The sequence below is a fragment of the Pelodiscus sinensis genome, chromosome 22, assembly GCF_052426305.1.
Source record: "Pelodiscus sinensis isolate ZL-2025 chromosome 22, ASM5242630v1, whole genome shotgun sequence".
NCBI classification, from domain to species: domain Eukaryota; kingdom Metazoa; phylum Chordata; order Testudines; family Trionychidae; genus Pelodiscus; species Pelodiscus sinensis.
Window position 1 is genome coordinate 9,930,068 of NC_143073.1, and position 17,247 is coordinate 9,947,314.

Here is a 17,247-nt window from a genome sequence, read left to right on the forward strand (position 1 = left end):
AGGTGGGGAGGGCAAAAGATGAGGCCTTAGCTGCAGGAATGGCTCTGGCAAGTTAGGGCCAGCCACACAGGCACCCTGGTAGAGTCAAGAAGAGAGGACTCCTCTCACTCCAGATCCAGTGGGATGGGTCTGGGAATTCCCGGGTTTAGCTCAGGGCCAAACAGGCAAGAGAAAGTTTATAGCCTGGATCAGATGAGCAGATGAAATTGGGAGCTCTGTGAGGCAGGGATCATCTCTCTGATGTGTCTGTACAGCACCAAGCACCAGGGACTTCTGGGCCATGACTGGGCACCTAGTAGCTACTGTAATTCACCTAATCAAAGTCCCTTCTGGCCTTGTAATTTATTCAACTGAATGAGTGAAGAGAAACAGCAGGAAGATGGAGCAGGGGGGGAGGCTAATTAATGACAGCTCAAAGGATGTGGGGTAAGGAAAGGAGGGTGAGCTTACAGTGAAGGTACTAGTCTGGAACTCAGAAGATCTGGATTCAATTCCCAGCTCTGATGCTGTTAGTTTGAGGCCCTGTACCTCAGTTTTCCCACCTATAAAATGGGGATAATGCTACATCCTTGGCTACAACACATGCCCCAAGGCAAAGCATTCAGATACTCTGAGGACAGGGGCTGGGTAAGAAGCTACACAGGCAGATGTACCCTGTGGGCAAGGGACAGGGGATAATGACAGCCATCTGCAAGGAGGGAGAAGTGCTTGGGGGTAACTAGAAGTGAGAGGGAGAAATAGCAGCTGAAGCTCAGGAAGGGCTTGTTAGCGAGCTGTACTGAACTGCAGACTCAGCCCCCGAGGTATGGAGTCCCCAGTGCCCGAGACACTTCAACCCAAATTGGAGTCGAGAGGGGGCAAGATCACTGTGGGTGTAAATAGGAAACTGGATGGGTGACTGAGGCAATTGCCCTAGGAAAGGGCAGTCTTTTCTTTTCTTTTCTTTCCCTTCTCTTCTCTTCTCTCCTTATTGAAGCAGCTGGCCTGGTGATGCTGCCTGACAATCCCGAGGAATAACACACAGGGCTCCAGCCCTCCCAGCACTTATCAGAGCCATGCAGGCTGGCCAGCCCACAGTAGAGAACCAGCAGGCCACAGCCACCACGGCTATATCTACACAGTTTCCCTCTTCTGCAAAAGCCTATGCAAATTAAGTGCAGATTAGCCTATTTCTGGGCTTCATTTGCATAAGTGATTAGGAGCCGTTTTTGCACAAGAGGTTTTTGTGCAAAAAGGCGCCATCTACATAGCCCCTTTTTGTGCAAAAACCCCTCTTGTGCAAGAGTCGTTCTTCCTCATTTTTTCAGGAAGAACGGCTCTTGCGCAAAAGCGGCTCCTAATTCATTATGTAAATGAAGCACAGCAATGTGCTAATCCGTGCTTCATTTGCATAGGCTTTTGCAGACGAGGGAAGCTATGTAGACATAGCACATCTAACCGGAGATGGCACGGCCTGTACTTTACAGCCCTGCCCAAGTTCCAGCCAGCAGCCCGAGTCAAGGTTTCCGCAAACAGCACCTTGCCCCTCCGGTTTTTGCAGTGGGAGTTTTACCCTGTCTGCAGTCTCAGCTAGAATCAAGTGAATATCATAGAATCATAGGACTGGAAGGGACCTCAAGAGGTCATCGAGTCCAGCCCCCCGCCCTCAAGGCAGGACCAAGCTCCGTCTACACCATCCCTGACAGATGTCTATCTAACCTGTTCTTAAATATCTCCAGAGAGGGAGATTCCACCACCTCCCTTGGCAATTTATTCCAATATTTGACCACCCTGACAGTTAGGAATTTTTTCCTAATGTCCAATCTAAACCTCCCCTGCTGCACTTTAAGCCCATTACTCCTTGTCCTGTCCTCAGAAACCAAGAGGAACAAATTTTCTCCTTCTTCCTTGTGACACCCTCTTAGATATTTGAAAACCGCTATCATGTCCCCCCTTAATCTTCTTTTTTCCAAACTAAACAAGCCCAGTTTATGAAGCCTGGCTTCATAGGTCATGTTCTCTAGACCTTTAATCATTCTTGTCGCTCTTCTCTGTACCCTTTCCAATTTCTCCACATCTTTCTTGAAATGTGGCGCCCAGAACTGGACACAGTACTCCAGCTGAGGCCTAACTAGTGCAGAGTAGAGCGGCACAAGTCGCCATATCATATGGCACAAGTCACGCTCCAGGGCAGGGCAGAGCAATCATACATTGGCACTGCCCTTGCTGTAGCTGATCAGGGAGAAGAGGACAGCAAGCTTCAGCAAAATCTGACCTCTTTCCCTGGCTCCTCCCCACCGCCCAAGGAGCCGCACCACACAGCCAGCGTCTGTCCTGTCATTTTATTATCCTTCTAAACCGCTAAACAACAAACAACCATTTTAGAGCTGAAAATCCCTCCTGCCTCCTTACAGCAAAAGTGACACCCCCTGATGCACACTGGTTTGGTTTTGGTAGGGTCTCTCAGGAGGGGTGGGCTGTGCACACTGGTTTGGTCTTGTGCAGTCTGCTGGGAATGGCGAGCTGGGCGTGTTGTTTTGTCGTTGATAGGATCTCCCAGGGTGAAATGGCTGTGTATACTGGTTGGGTTTTTGTAGGGTTTCCCAGGAGGGGTGGGCTGGGAATACTGGTTTGTCGTGGGCTGCTGCAGGCATTGCTTTTTAGTAAAAAAAAAATTAAAAAAATTAAAATGAAGAGCAATGAACCATCCCCTGCTTGAGGTCGAAAGACAAAGACACATAGGGAAGAAGGGGTGAGTCAATACTGAGTCACCCAAATGTGCCTGTGTCCCTTTAAGTTCTTTCCTGGAAAGGGAACAGCTGCTCCCAGGCTTTATGTGGCTGGGACAGTTTGTTTGATGATGATTTTCTGCCTGGTGGCCCGGACGTTTGGGTCTGCTGCAGGCGGCCCTGCCCCCAGGGCAGCAGAAGCCGCCGCATTGGGCAGCCCATGGGCAGTGATGTATTTCTTGTAGGCCTCGCGGATGATCTTAAAGGCTCGGATGTTGGAGTAGGGGATGTCGGTGATGGGGTCCCGGTAGACGGCCAGCTTGTGGGTGACGGGGCAGATCTCCTTCACGGGCAGCTTGGGCTGCTTGGCCTTAGGGAAGAAGCGCTCAAAGGTCTCGTCGTCAGTGAAGGTGATGAAAGTGCGAGAGCATTTTCCCACCGGGGAGGCAGCATTTTGCGGAGCTTCTGCTGTTTGCTGCATGTCTTGATCCAACCTGAGGGTGTGGAGAAAACACAAGAATCAGCTCAAATGCACAGTAGGAGCAAGAGCATCCAGGACTCTGGGCCTGAAGGGACAAGGCAGACGACATCTTGGGCACTTGTGTTCAGTAAAAATCTCCAGGCAACCTCAACATGAATCAGGGTGAGAACCCCAAAACCCCAGATAAGTCCCAGCTTGCGGTAGCATGTTCCAGTGAAAAGAGGCATGGCCCTGCCTTGTCCGAGCCTGAGTTCTAATCCTTCCAGCCCCACCTGGGATATCCCTGGGAGATCAGCAGGTTCTCAAGCTGTGTTTGAAACCCAAGATAGAATCATAGAATACTAAGACTGGAAGGGACCTCAAGAGGTCATTGAGTCCAGTCCTCTGCCCTCATGGCAGGACCAAATACTGTCTAGACCATCCCTGATAGACAGTTATCTAACCTACTCTTAAATATCTCCAGAGATGGGGATTCCACAACCTCCCTGGGCAATTTATTCCAGTGTTTGACCACCCTGACAATTAGGAACTTTTTCCTAATGTCCAACCTAAACCTCCCTTGCTGCAGTTTAAGCCCATTGCTTCTCGTTCTATCCTCAGAGACCAAGATGAGCAAGTTTTCTCCCTCCTCCTTATGACACCCTTTTAGATACCTGAAATCTGCTATCATGTCCCCCCTCAATCTTCTCTTATCTAAACTAAACAAACCCAATTCTTTCATAGGTCATGTTCTCTAGACCTTTCATCATTCTTGTTGCTCTTCTCTGGACCCTCTAGCTGGGAATTGCACAGCTGGCTCCGTGTCCTCAGCAGGAGACTAACCAGGGCCCAAACACCTGCCGCCCTTTGGGGATCCAGATCAGACCAATGAGATGAAGGAACCAGTGGCTGTGGGGACTCAGGATCCAGTTCACAGAAGCCGCTGAAGGTTGGGACGCCACAGGGACTCAGTGAATGGCTGGTGTCTGTAAGTCAGGGCTGATGTCTCCCAAGAGCTGGCTCAGGGGCATCTCCTAGCAACTGGGGTTGGCTCCTGCCAGCTAGAGTGCAGGAGTCAGCAGGGACAGCGAGACCTAGGTGGGAGCTGGCAACCTGAGGGACCGGAGTTCAGGCTTGGGAGATGGGAGGAGAGAATACAACCCCCCTACACCTACCCTTCCACATCTACATTCTCCTCCTTCAGTCCGAGGTCAGTGATCAGCGGCATGGTCCCTGAGTAATAGCGGATCATCGGCCCCACACACTTCCGCTTCTTCTGCACCTGCTTCTTCTTGTCAGCTTCCAGCCGCTCATAATTCTCTGCAAGGGCGAGCGAAGCGAGCATGAACAGAGCAGGGCTTGGAGCAATGGAGACGCTTGGAAAACACCAGCAGCCAACAACCCAGGCACTGACCTCTCCCCACTGCCTTCAAAGCTCTGAGCTCTTTGCCTCAAATTGGGAGGAACCATATGGAACCACTGCAAGAGCCATCAACAGTCAAGTGACCAAGCCTCCAGCATTTCAACAGAGGGGCTTGTGCCATACCAACAGCTCTCACACGGCAGGGCACCAGTGATCTGCAAACTCCTCCCTAGTAGTCTGAGAACCAAGGATGGATGGACACATGGGCTCCCCAGTCAGTTAACTTTCTGAGCCCCGGCCCTCGTGTCTCTTGGGTAGCTCAATCCTGCCACTGCACTGGGGTGAAGGCTATTGCCTGAAGGCCCCACAAGCCTCTTGTCTTTCCACCCATGTCACTCACCCAAAGACCGCAGGTTAAGCTCCTCTGTGATCTTGGCCTCCCTCAGCAGCTCGTCTTGTGTCAGTGGCCTGTCATAGTTTGGCCCCCCCTTCTTGCGCTTTGACTGCACCTGACGCTCCTGGACACGGAGAAAGGTCTGACGTGTGTGCTCCGTGGTCGACTGGCGCATGTACTTGCGGCCTGCAAGTCCAAGGAGCAGGAGGGAAAGTCAAGAGAAGCAGAGACATCATAGCTCCCAAGAAACCAGTGTAGCAGCCCCACGATGACTCCTCCCTCTCTGTGGGTCACAACTAGCTCAGCAGCCATATTTAAATAACCTCAAATCAAACCTCTGCTCTGCAAAATGATGCAGCAGTTTTGAGAGAAACCTTACAAACAATGTGTTTCTGCTCACCTGAAGGGAATAACTTTGATCCTAATTCACATCAGACACACTTACTGTCTCCCACTTCATCCTGGAGTTCCAGGGGCGCAGATTTCTCCTCACGTGCCTTCTGGGAGCTGCTGGCAGCTGTATCGGGCTTCTTGGGTCTCAAGCTTTTTATGGGCTCCTAGTGGGTTCAGATGAGAGCTGATGTGCAGAAAGGCAGAACCTCCTGCGGACTTACTATATAATGCTGCTTTGGAGATTTCAGCCCCATTTAATTAAAGGGATTATTTAAACAAGGGATTTTGCAGCTTCTTTTTGCAAGAGGGCCCTTGCTGACATAAATGCCTTTTAAAAAAAAAAAAAAAAAAAGTTCTCTGCCCGTAATACTAGTTACACCTTTGATTACAAAAAGAACATTTTCAGTCTCTGATTTACTTTTACCATTACAGGCAGTCCCCGGGTTACATGGATCTGACTTACATCGGATCCCTACTTACAAACGGGGTGAGGCAACCCCGCACTAGCTGCTTCCCCCCAGCAGACCAGGGAGACACGGAGCAGACCAGGGAGACACGGAGCGGCTTTTCTCAGCAGACACCTTAGCTTGAGAATAAAGGACTGAGGGAAGTGAGGTGTGGGAGAATAAAATTGAGCTCTGGAGAAATGTTTGGCTAGAGTTTCCCCTACAATATGTACCAGTTCCGACTTACATACAAATTCAACTTAAGAACAAACCTACAGTCCCTATCTTGTACGTAACCCGGGGACTGCCTGTACTATGGTCTGTTTATTATGGTTAGTTTCTAATCACTTAACATCACTCCCGCAAAGTAAGGATGTTAAGTATCGACTAATCGAATAGTCAATGCATTTTGCATCGATTATTTGATTAGTCAATAGGATGCCTCCATCTTTGAAGTATAGCAACAGCCCTAAGGGCTGTTGCTACACTTCAAAGGCAAAAGCACTGTGTGGAGCCCGGGCAGATCGCGGGCTCCCCACTGCACTGCCGCAGTGAAATGCCACAAGAAGCCCAATACCAGGCTTCCTGTGGCGTTTTAAAGCAGCAGCGCCTTACAGAGCCCAGAGTCAGCTGGGGACTCCCCAGCTGACCCCAGGCTCCATGCGGTGCTGCCACTTTGAAGTACCCCCTCTTTTCCCTCCGCCCTTGCTGCCTCTATCTGATAGAGGCGGCAAAGGGGGGGAAGTGACTGGTCGACTATCCTGTTGACTATCCGATAAGTGTTTGCTTATTGGATAGCTGACTAGTCCTTCACATCCCTAGCGCAGAGACCCAAAAATGGAACTCAGGAGTCCTGACTGCAAATTTCCTGCTTAAACTTGAGACCACACTCCATCCCAGAGCTGGAAATAGAACCCAGGAGTCCTGCCCAAGAGACTGCACTCCTGCTCTGGAAGACTATGCTTTCAAGCTTCTACTGCAGCTAAGAACATAAATAAAACAGCCTATAAATGGAATTGCTGTCAACTCCCCAGTTATCCCCTAAATTAGGTTATAATCTGGTTATACTGAGAGTTTTGCCAGCAGTTTTCATATGGGTCCCTCCCTTAGCCCCACAGGGCTATGTCAGAAACAGGGGTTAGCCAGCTGCTGTGTAGAGAACACTGCCCATCATACTGACTGTGGTTGTCTCATTGTTTTCTTGTGCTCCCCCATCTGTATCCACTTGACACCTCCTGTCATCTACTCAAATTGGAAGCTCTTTGGGGCCAAAACCATTTTTTTCATGGGCCATACAGCACCCAGCACACAGGGGGGTATCCCTAATCCATGACTAGTGGGTGCTGCCGAATACAGAACCAGCAGGAGCCATCCAGCACCATGACCAGCTGCTCTGTCCTCACCTTGTAGGCTTTGGTGACCACCCTGCGTTTCCTCTTGGGCTCATCATCATCCTGGTCGCTGGCCGGCTCATCACCCTCATCGATGTCGAAGTCGGAGTCCACTTCGTCGTCGCTGTCCGACTGGTCGCCTTTGTACTCATCATCGCCCGACTCCTGCCCAGGAGATGGGAGGGGGGGGGGAAACAACAGTCAGAAGTGAGTTGCCCCCACTCCCCCAAGCATGTTACCCCCCCCATGGGCCCCTCTGCTCCCCACCCACACTGCCCCCACCCCAGGCAGTCCCCAACTCAACCTCCACAAGGGACTGATGCCCCCCCACCAACCCCCAGGGACACCCCACAGCCCCCTGTATACCCCCTACAATCCCCCCACCACCCCCCAGGGACACCTCACAGCCCCCCCGTATCCCCCCTAAAATCCCTCCACAGCCCCCCACCCCCCAGGGACACCTCACAGCCCCCCCGTATCCCCCCTACAATCCCTCCACAGCCCCCCACCCCCCAGGGACACCTCACAGCCCCCCCCATCCCCCCTACAATCCCTCCACAGCCCCCCACCCCCCCAGGGACACCTCACAGCCCCCCCGTATCCCTCCCTCCCTCCACAGCCCCCCACCGCCCCCTCCCCCCTCCACAGCCCCCCACCCCCCCAGGGACACCTCACAGCCCCCCCGTATCCCCCCCCCCTCCCCCCCCCACCCCCCCCCCCAGGGACACCCCACAGCCCCCCACCCCCCCAGCCCCCCACCCCCCCTCCCTCCACAGCCCCCCACCCCCTCCCCCCTACCCCCCTTCCCCCTCCCCCCCAACCTCTTCCCTCTCGTGCCCCCCCCTCCGCTCCCTTCCGCCCCACCTCCGTGAAGCCCCCGTAGGTGGTCTGGTAGAACTCATCCTCCTCCGCCTCCAGCAGCCCCGCGAGCCGGTTCCCCGCCGTGCGCCGCGGCGCCCTGCCCCCCGCCAGGCTCATCCCCCAGCCGCCGGGCCCCGCGAGCGATTGCTCAGGCCTGGCCCAGGCCAGAGCGAGCGCACCGCCGAGCGAATCCGCCCCACGGAGCGCCGAGAGATCGAGGCGGGGAGGCGCGGCCAGTGGAGAACCATGGAGCACCGAGCGATCGATGGAAGCCAGGCTGCCCAGGTAGAACCCCACTGGGCCAGCTGGGGACAGAAGCAGAGACAGGGACAGCTCCTCTACTGCACGTTCCAGAGAGCCTGTCTGTGTGTCTGTCAGTCCCCCAGCTGGGGGACATGAACCCCTCCCCTAGCTGTGCCCGCTGGAGCTGTAGTGGCCATGGACAGATGCTTCTCACTTGGCCCCAAGCTGCTGCGGTGACAGAGGGCTGGAGTGGTCCTCTCTCCCCAGGGCAGCCTGAATACCGAACCCCACGCCCCTTTGCAGAACAATGATTTAAATGAAAAAAAAAAAACTTTTTTGACTTGAGCAATGCCGGGTTCGTCTTCTAGTAATACAAAAAAATCATCCATTACTGGCCATCTGGATTTTGATGCTAAAGGTGTTGTTATTTTCAGTTTTCCCTGCAGCCATGAAGCCTCCTGGTTTGAGCTGGGAGGCTGACAGACTTGTTGGGCTCCTGGGCAAGGCTGGGCAGCTCCATGCTCCCAGAAGGGGCGGAGCCTCAGACAGGAGGGGGCGGGATTGGGAAGCCCTCAGCACCACCTGGAGCAGGGATGAGTAAAAGGGCCTTCGCAGGCCAGATCTGGCCCACCAAGTGCGTTGATCTGGCCTTGCCTCTCCCCCACCCCCCAGGCCAATCAGAGCCTAGGGATGGGGGAGCGCACAGCACGGTGAACCCTGGCAGTTGACTCTAAACACCATGCACTGGAAGGCAGGGAATGAGCAACTTTGCGTGCTCTCCCCCCCCCCCCGCCACCCCCAGACCAATCAGGGCCTGGGAGCAGGGGAAAGCACGGGAAGTCTCTTCCCATCCTGCCAGGAGTGTACGGCACTTCTAAGCGCTGCATGTTCCTTGCAGAACAAGGGCAGGGCGGGAGGAGACTTTGCATGTTCCCCCCATCCCCAGGCAAATCAGGGCTTGGGGATGGGGGAAGCGCACAAAATCTCCTCCTGCCCTGCAAGGAGCTCAGTACTTAAAGTCAACCACCAGCTGCTGTTCTGCTGGCGGTTGACTCTAAGGCTACGTCTACACTGGCACCCTTTTCCAGAAATGCTTAAAATGGAAGGCTACGTCTAGACTGGCCCCTTCTCCGGAAGAGGCATGCAAAGCAGGCAAGTCAGAATAGGGAAATCCGCAGGGGATTTAAATATCCCCCGCGGGATTTAAATAAACATGGCCGCCGCTTTTTTTCCAGCTTGGGGAAAAGAGCGTCTAGACTGGCGCAATCCTCCGGAATAAAGCCCTTTTCCGGAGGATCTCTTATTCCTTTTCCGGAGGATCGCGCCAGTCTAGACGCTCTTTTCCCCAAGCCGGAAAAAAAGCAGTGGCCATGTTTATTTAAATCTCGCGTGGGATATTTAAATCCCCCGTGGATTTCCCTATTCTGACTTGCCTGCTTTGCATGCCTCTTCCGGAGAAGGGGCCAGTCTAGACGTAGCCGAAGAGTTTTCCGTTATAAGTATTTCCAGAAGAAGCGCGTCTACATTGGCAGGATACTTTTCCGGAATAAGTGGCCCAGTGTAGACACAGCCTAAGGGTGGTACTCCCTTGCAGGTCTGGGGCAGGAAGCAAGAAACTTTGCGTGCTCCCCCTCCCCCAAGGCCTGATTGACTTGGGGAGCAGAGGGGAAGCACGTGAAGTCTCCTCCAACCATTGGGGAACGGGTGCCTAGAGAGAACTGCCAGCTGTTCAGAAGAGCTGGCAATTCTCTCTGCAGGGGTGAGGGACAAAGACTTTGCGTGCTCCCCTGTCTCCAGACCAATCAGAGTCTGTGGGTGGAGAAACACTGAAGTGTCATGGCCCTGCCCTTTCTGCCTGAGGTCCCGCCCCTTCCAGCAGCCTGGGGCCACTTCAAACATTTCTGAAGTAGCCCCCAGTCAAAAATTATTGCCCACCCCGGCCTCGAGTGTGCCATGCTGCCCTCTCTCCCAAACCTCAGAGCCACCAGGAGCACGCCATGCAGTGCTCCCATAGTGATTTACAGGGCCCAGGCTCCCACCACTTCTACTCCACTCCCTCTGAATTGCCAGGTCCCTTTGTCTCCCCATCAATGGGCCTGTGTGTGGACAAAAAAAATACTGTAAGCATCTAACACAGTGGGGGTTTGTCCACAAATCTGTCACAGGACTCCTCGTTATAATTCCACCACAGCACAACAGGTTTGTGGCCTCCAATGGGAAATACATTTGCCCATTGGTCTTATCCCAGTGTAAGACACAAAGATCCATAGGCCAGATTCAGTATACCCAATCCTATTGAAGTCAACAGCAATTGCATTCACTAACAGCAAGAGATTAATTTGGTCCACAAAGAAAAATAAACCAAATCTTGACTCTCACTATCACTGTCTCTGCGGCGGAAGTTTTTTGAACACTTTCCACGAAGCATGCCTTTGTTATGGGGTGTTCATTTCTGATTTCTCAACATGATTAACTCATCTTGGTTATAAATCTAGATTGATAATATACCCGGAAGAAACTTACAAAACTCAGCTAGTAATGCATGATGGACTAATTATCTCTTGATCGGCTTTGTTGCTAAAATATGTTCTGTGATTCTGAATTTGGAACTTACAGGTTTTTTCACACCATAGGACACAGGTGCCAGCTTCCTCCTTTCCCCAGGAGTGCTCAACCCCAGGCTTAACTTCCACTGTATCCCTTCACCAGGCCCCACCCTCACCCTGCCTCTTCCTTTCCATGTTGGGCCCCTGCCTTGCCTCTTCCTGGCCAGTTCTACCCCTTCTCCTGAGTGCTCCTTTCCAGCTCTTCTTGCACACTGCAAAGCAGCTGATTGTAAAGGCCAGGTGCTGGAAGGAAGGGAGGGAACTGATCCGTAGGTCCCTCTGGCTGGTGAGATGTTCTGGGGAGGGGAAAACGAAGGTGCCTGCCTCTGAAGGAGGAGGGATAGCTCAGTGGTTTGAGCCTTGGCCTGTTAAACCCAGGGTTGTGAGTGCAATCCTTGAGGGGGCCATTTAGGGATCTGGGGCAAATCTGTCAGGGATGTTACTTGGTCCTGCTGTGAGGGCAAGGGACTAGATTCAATGACCTCTCAATGTCCCTTCCAGCTCTATTAGATGGTATATCACCATATATTATTATTATAAGTGCTCATTGTCGACCTAACTTACATCTGCATGCAGCCACTGCAGCTATTGAATTGCTTGTGTGCATGCACACTTGGCTCCTTGTGTTGGTGGATACTACCAGGAGCTCTAGTATCCATTGTATTGCCAGTGTGGGGCACTGTGAGACAGCTCCTGACAGGCACGAACAGTTGACATAAGTATCTCAGTGTCCACACTGACGCTGGGTCAACCCTAATTTCATTGACCATGACTCTACGCCGCTTGGGGAGATGTATTACTAATTTGGCATAGAGAGGCACATAAACACCAGTCGGAGCCAAATGTAAATGAAGTCACTTCCACAGCCAGATCACCACAAGGCAGCTAACATTGACCTGTGTACTGCAGACCAGGCCTAAATGTAGGAAATCTAACTTGACTCACTTGGGTTTTAGTTTCAGGTTTGCTGGGACCAATAGCTCCTCCTCGTATAAGTGGTAAGAAATAATGTTTGGAGATTGTATGATAACACTCATTCCATTACCTATCTGATCTCACATCCTTCTGCTCCTTGCTGCCCTTTAAGATTTCCTCTCTCTCTGGCTTGATTGATGGTTACCCTGCATTGGAACAATATAATTTAAAACCCGCTTTGCATTAATGTAAATAACAACCCAACACTCAAGACAATAAGGAACCAGGCTGAGAATCCAAACGGTGCATGTGCATTGCTGTTTGCTTGTGCTGCGTTGTCTGTCTGAAATTGCTTTTGCTTTCTGAGATTCATTACAGTGTTGTCTAAAGGTTCGAGCGCAAACATGGGAATCAAGTTAATGTTCATGCATATTTTTTTAAGTCAATGTGAACTTTGCCCGAGTACAGACTGCAAGGCGACAGGCTTAATTATTGTGAGACAAAAGAGGCCAGCTCCTTCCCTGATAAAACTCCATTGATTTCAAGGAAGTTACATCACAGATAAATTCAGCCCAGGATATGTGCAGACCAGATGTAGGGGCATTGTCACTGACCAACGGGTAACGGCTTTCAAAGCCAAAGGTACTTAGGCACCTACACACCTTTGAGGATCTGGATCTTAGTTACCAGGATTATTCTGTGTTATTTTAACAGTTGTCAATTATTTTTCTTTAGCGTATAAGGACTGTTTTTGTGTATTATTGTTAAAGGATGTGTTGGGGGGAGGTTACTCAGTGAATGCCTTAAGCAAAATAAAATGTAACTAATTACAGCATCTAGAATAAGGCCACCCAGTAACTCCCAGAATCATTCTGCCACATGGGATGGAGTGCTTGTCAGGTAATCTATTTTTAATATTGATTCTTGTAATAGCAAATCTTGCTGGACCTATTTTGGGGCTTTGGTGGATACACATGTGGGTGTAAGAGCTGAAGGGTTTAGTTCACACGACCTTCCTGGCTGCATGGATTCTGTTTCGCTCCCAGGAAAGGTCACACAAGCAGAGAGTCTTATTAGCTTCCAGCAGCTTATATACATCTCTTCTATGGGTGCTGTTTGTATTGGGTCCCACCGAAGGAATCTGGAACTAGTCATCTCTCTGAGTCAGAGCTCTCAGAACTCCAGAGGGTGTAGGATGCTGCTGTCAGACTCCTTGGTGCAGCACGCCAGCCCCACGCCCAAACACAGTGTGATGAGGCTCAGTTACTTAGCGTGTATCAGTACTTTGAACACATACAATGCTATAGATGTGCTGAGTAGTCTATTATGGGCCCCTTCTACTGACTACAAAGGTTGTTAATGGGTTTGTTATAGTAAGATAGAAACAAGTATACTTGGGTTATGTATATTTTAAAGTAGATTTGAAGTCCTGGTATGAATGTAAACCTTTATGCATGTGTACAGGCCAGAAAGGGCTAAAGCAGGCCAGAGGGAGCCGACACAGAGCTCTGGCCAATCAGGGAGAGGCTTTTAAGAAACCAATTAGAGGGCAGCTTGTTGAGGCAGCTCTGTATATAAGGCGCTACTCAGCATAGAAAAGGAGGTGTCTCCTGACCAGGAAGGGGGCAGTACTGCTTCTCAGGGAAGCTCCTTAGAGAAAGCAGTGCTGGGCAGGCTATGGGGAGCTGGAGAGAGTGAAGGTCTAACCTGATACCTGCCAGACTGCAGGTTTTGATGCCAGGGCTAGGGAGATGCAGGGGTCACAGAGAAAGTGGCCCAAAGAACTGAAAGCAGTTAAGAGGGGAGTGAAGGAGGGCAGGATGAGGCTGCTGCCACAGTGTTGCTGGGCCAGGATCCAGAGTAGTGGTTGGGCCTTGTTTCCCCCTTACACCGCACCTTGCCAACAGAGATGGTGGTCTGTATAGACTGTGGCTTGCCCCTAAGGTGAGGGGCTAAACTGGGGTTGCAGTTGGCCACAGTGGCAGGTGAGACTGATGACTGCTGATTGCCTTCTCATCCCCCTGCTAGGGGCTATGTGGCACGGTTGGGCTATGTCTAGACTCGCGGCTTCTTGCGCAAGTACGGCCGTTCTTGCACAAGAATCTGCAGAGCGTCCACACTGCCCGCCCACTGTTGTGCAAGGAAATGTACAGTATGGTGTGGTAAGAGAGGGCTCCTTGCACAAGAGCTACGCTCTTTTTTTATCAGGTGTAAGCCCCCTTGCGCAGGAGTTCTTGCGCAAGAGGGCAGTGTGGACACTCGGCAGGGATTTCTTGCGCAAGAAAGCCCTATGGCTAAAATGGTTTTCTTGCGCAAGAGAGCGTCCATGCTGCCATGGGAGCTCTTGCGCAAAACCACAGCGTGCACATGGCAGTGTGGATGTTTTCTTGCACAAGACTTCTTGCACAAGATGTTCTTGTGCAAGAAGCTGCCAGTGTAGACATAGCCCTGGAGGGCAGTCTCCTGAAGAGGACAGAGTAGGCCTGGAAGTGACAACTCCAAAGCAGAGCATGGGGTGATGACTGGTGAGATGCTGGCCAGAAGGGGGTGCTGTGCTGTGGACAGTGCTGCTTCTCAGTGTGACCAGCAGGAGGCACTGTGGAAGCAAGTCCCCATGCTGTGACAGCATGGATTCTTTTTAACTGCAAATCAAATGAATGATAGATGCACCAATATCAGCATCCTCTTGCAAGCCAATGTTATGCACCAAGGTGATTCATAATTTATCATCAACTTCCCTGGGCAGGCCATGTTTGGCAGCCTGGAATCAAGCATCTGGACAAGTCTTCTAGTCTCAACTCAGCCAAGGCAAACATGACCGAGGAGGGCAGGGAAAACACTACAGGGATGTCCTTGAGGCTAATATGAGGAAATGCAACATTTGACAGTCATTTATGAAAATGTATAACCCAGGACTGACAATAACGGAGGAACCGCTTGAGGCAGGGAATTTAGTACTTTGAGAATCAGATGCAATTACACGTAATGGAAAAATGGAAGCAACAGAAAGTGTGTGCTATGGCTTAAACTGGTACCATAGGAGCCATCAGTGGGGACACAGATAATTTGAAATGAACAATTCATGAAAGACAATCATCCTCAGCTTCAAGGGATTTCCAATGATGAATGTAAAATAAATAAATCACAAGAATTGTGTCTAACTCCATATATACATATTTGCCCATGCAGGGTGTTATGTGGGTGCCTTTTATCATGAGGAACAAGCCACATCCTGCTGTGCTCCTGCAATTAATGTTAGATTCATAGGAAGCGCAGCATTTCTCAGGCACTGGCTTGTTGAAATAAGCAAGACCATCTGAGCAGGATAATGACCTTTTTTTTTTAAAGTTGTTCAAATCACCAGCTTGGCCCCGCCGGGACGTACGGCCCTCTTACAAAACAAGCTGACGGAGCTCTGCTTATTTACAGCAGATGAGAATGTGGTCCAAATTATGTCCAGTAACAATGCTTCCAGAGTGTCCTAACACATTAAAGGTTTAAGCAATGAATTAGCCATAATTCTAGATTGTTACCAGCTGAGGTTTTTTTAACACAACAAAGTTTGCAACCCAAAAAAAAGCCCTTTCTGGAACCGTGTCTTCTCCCTTTTCTCTGGGAGCTTAATCCAAAATCCTCTGAAGTCAGTGGGAGTCTGAATCATCAAAGTAGAAAAGACCTATTACATTATCCAGCTCATCTCCCTGAGGATGGGAAAAGTTTGTTCTCTATGGGACATTTTCCACTGCTTTGTCTAGTCCAGTTTTCAAAGTCTCCCTTGCAATCAAAGAAGTTATTGATGTCTGTAAACTGTCTGTCTCCACAACACTTCATCTGTGGTCATTGATGCCCCTATTTCAATAGCAGGGGGCTCATAAACTGGGGCTACGTCTACACTGACGCGTTCTCATGCAAAAACTCTTTTGCGGAAGAGTTCTTGTGCAAAAACTCTCCCAGAAGAGAGTGTCTACACTGGCATGTGCTTTTGTGCAAGAGATGTGCTTTTGCGCAAGAGCATCCATGCCAGTGTAGACGCTCTCTTGCGCAAGAAAGCTCTGATGGCCATTTTAGCCACCGGGCTTTCTTGCGCAAGAAATTCATGTTGTCTGTCTACACTGGCCTCTTGTGCAAGAACAGTTGCACAAAAGGGCTTATTCCTGAGCAAGAGCGTCAGAGTTCTGGTGCAAGAAGCCCTGATTTCATACATTAGAACATCACTTTACTTGCGCAAGAACACGCGGCCAGTGTAGACAGGCAGCAAGTGCACAAGAGTGGCTGCTTTTGCGCAAGATCGCTCCAGTGTAGACACAGCCCAAGTGTCCTGGACACATTCCAATCTAAACCATAACATCTTCACTTAGCATGCATCTACACTGCACCCATAGCTCAAAATAAGCGGTGCAATGTGAGCTATACAAATTGCATACCTTATTTCGAGTCAATTTCAAGATATCTTATTTCATAATTCAAAGTAACCCATTATTCCAAAATGTCCCTTACTCCTCGTGGAATGAGGTTTACAGAGACATTGGAATAGCAAGTCCGATATATTTCGATAGAACGGGCTTGCTCTTAAGACGCAGGATAGCTAATTTAGTATATGTAGTCTTCCCGTCCTAAATTCCTGCATGGTGTTTCTATGTGCTATGCTCCACCCCCCTGCTGGAAGACAGGACTGCTGTATGCCTAGTCGTGCTGTAACTTGTAAAGGGCTTTGGGCCTCTTCTGAATGAACAAAAATATAGAAATTTAAAATCATCATCATCTACAGGGAATCTTGGACTCTCCAAATGGGAACTGTTGTTTCAGCAAATCCATTTCAATTACACTTCTCAAAAAAATAAAATTCTGACTTAGAAGACATTTCAAATTTCAGATAATCCACATTGCAGATAATTGGAGCTGGGATCATCAGGGGTTACCTGTATTCTGGAGCACACCCTGTACATATTGATTGCTAATATCTCAACATTATTGTTAAACTTGCACACCTCAGTCTTGGTGATCGCCAATTACATCCTGTATGTATCATATGACCCTTAAGCAAACGTGTTATTTGTAGATAGTCGAAGCATGACACTCAGATGTACAGAAATGCTTTTTCTCAACCTGTGGACTATGCACATTTTTTTAAACATTCGCTTCAAAGCCATCAGTCATTAAAATGTAACAAGACTCAGTCTTCGCCCTGAAGAGAGTGGTGACCAGAGCTGTCCCATCCATAGGATGATTCAAAGTGGCTGACCCTGGTCCCACGCTTTGGGGGAGCCTTGCAATGGTCGCTTCAACCCCAGCGTGGATGGGACCCAGGGGATTACTGGGGCAGGGGCTGGCACCGTGCAGCAGCAGGGGCTGCCCCTCTCCCCCTGCATCCATCATGGCAGTGGATGCCGGAGCAGCTTGGCAACCTGCTCCTCTACGCCCCGCCCTGCCGCTCTCTCGGCCCTTTGTGCTCCACTTCTCCATGGCA

At 50.4% G+C, this 17,247-nt stretch overlaps 1 protein-coding gene across 1 annotated transcript; it reads right to left on the reverse strand.

Annotated features, from left to right (window-relative positions):
• Positions 1-2,306: 2,306 nt before the first annotated feature.
• VPS72 (vacuolar protein sorting 72 homolog) lies at positions 2,307-8,221 on the reverse strand. Its single transcript, XM_075907580.2, has 6 exons — positions 8,020-8,221; positions 7,168-7,320; positions 5,371-5,482; positions 4,932-5,111; positions 4,344-4,488; positions 2,307-3,202 (listed from the first exon to the last, which is right to left on the reverse strand). The coding sequence occupies exons 1-6, from the start codon at positions 8,131-8,133 to the stop codon at positions 2,812-2,814; spliced, it is 1,095 nt and encodes a 364-aa protein (XP_075763695.2). The 5' UTR covers positions 8,134-8,221; the 3' UTR covers positions 2,307-2,811.
• Between the last annotated feature and the right edge of the window lie 9,026 nt (positions 8,222-17,247).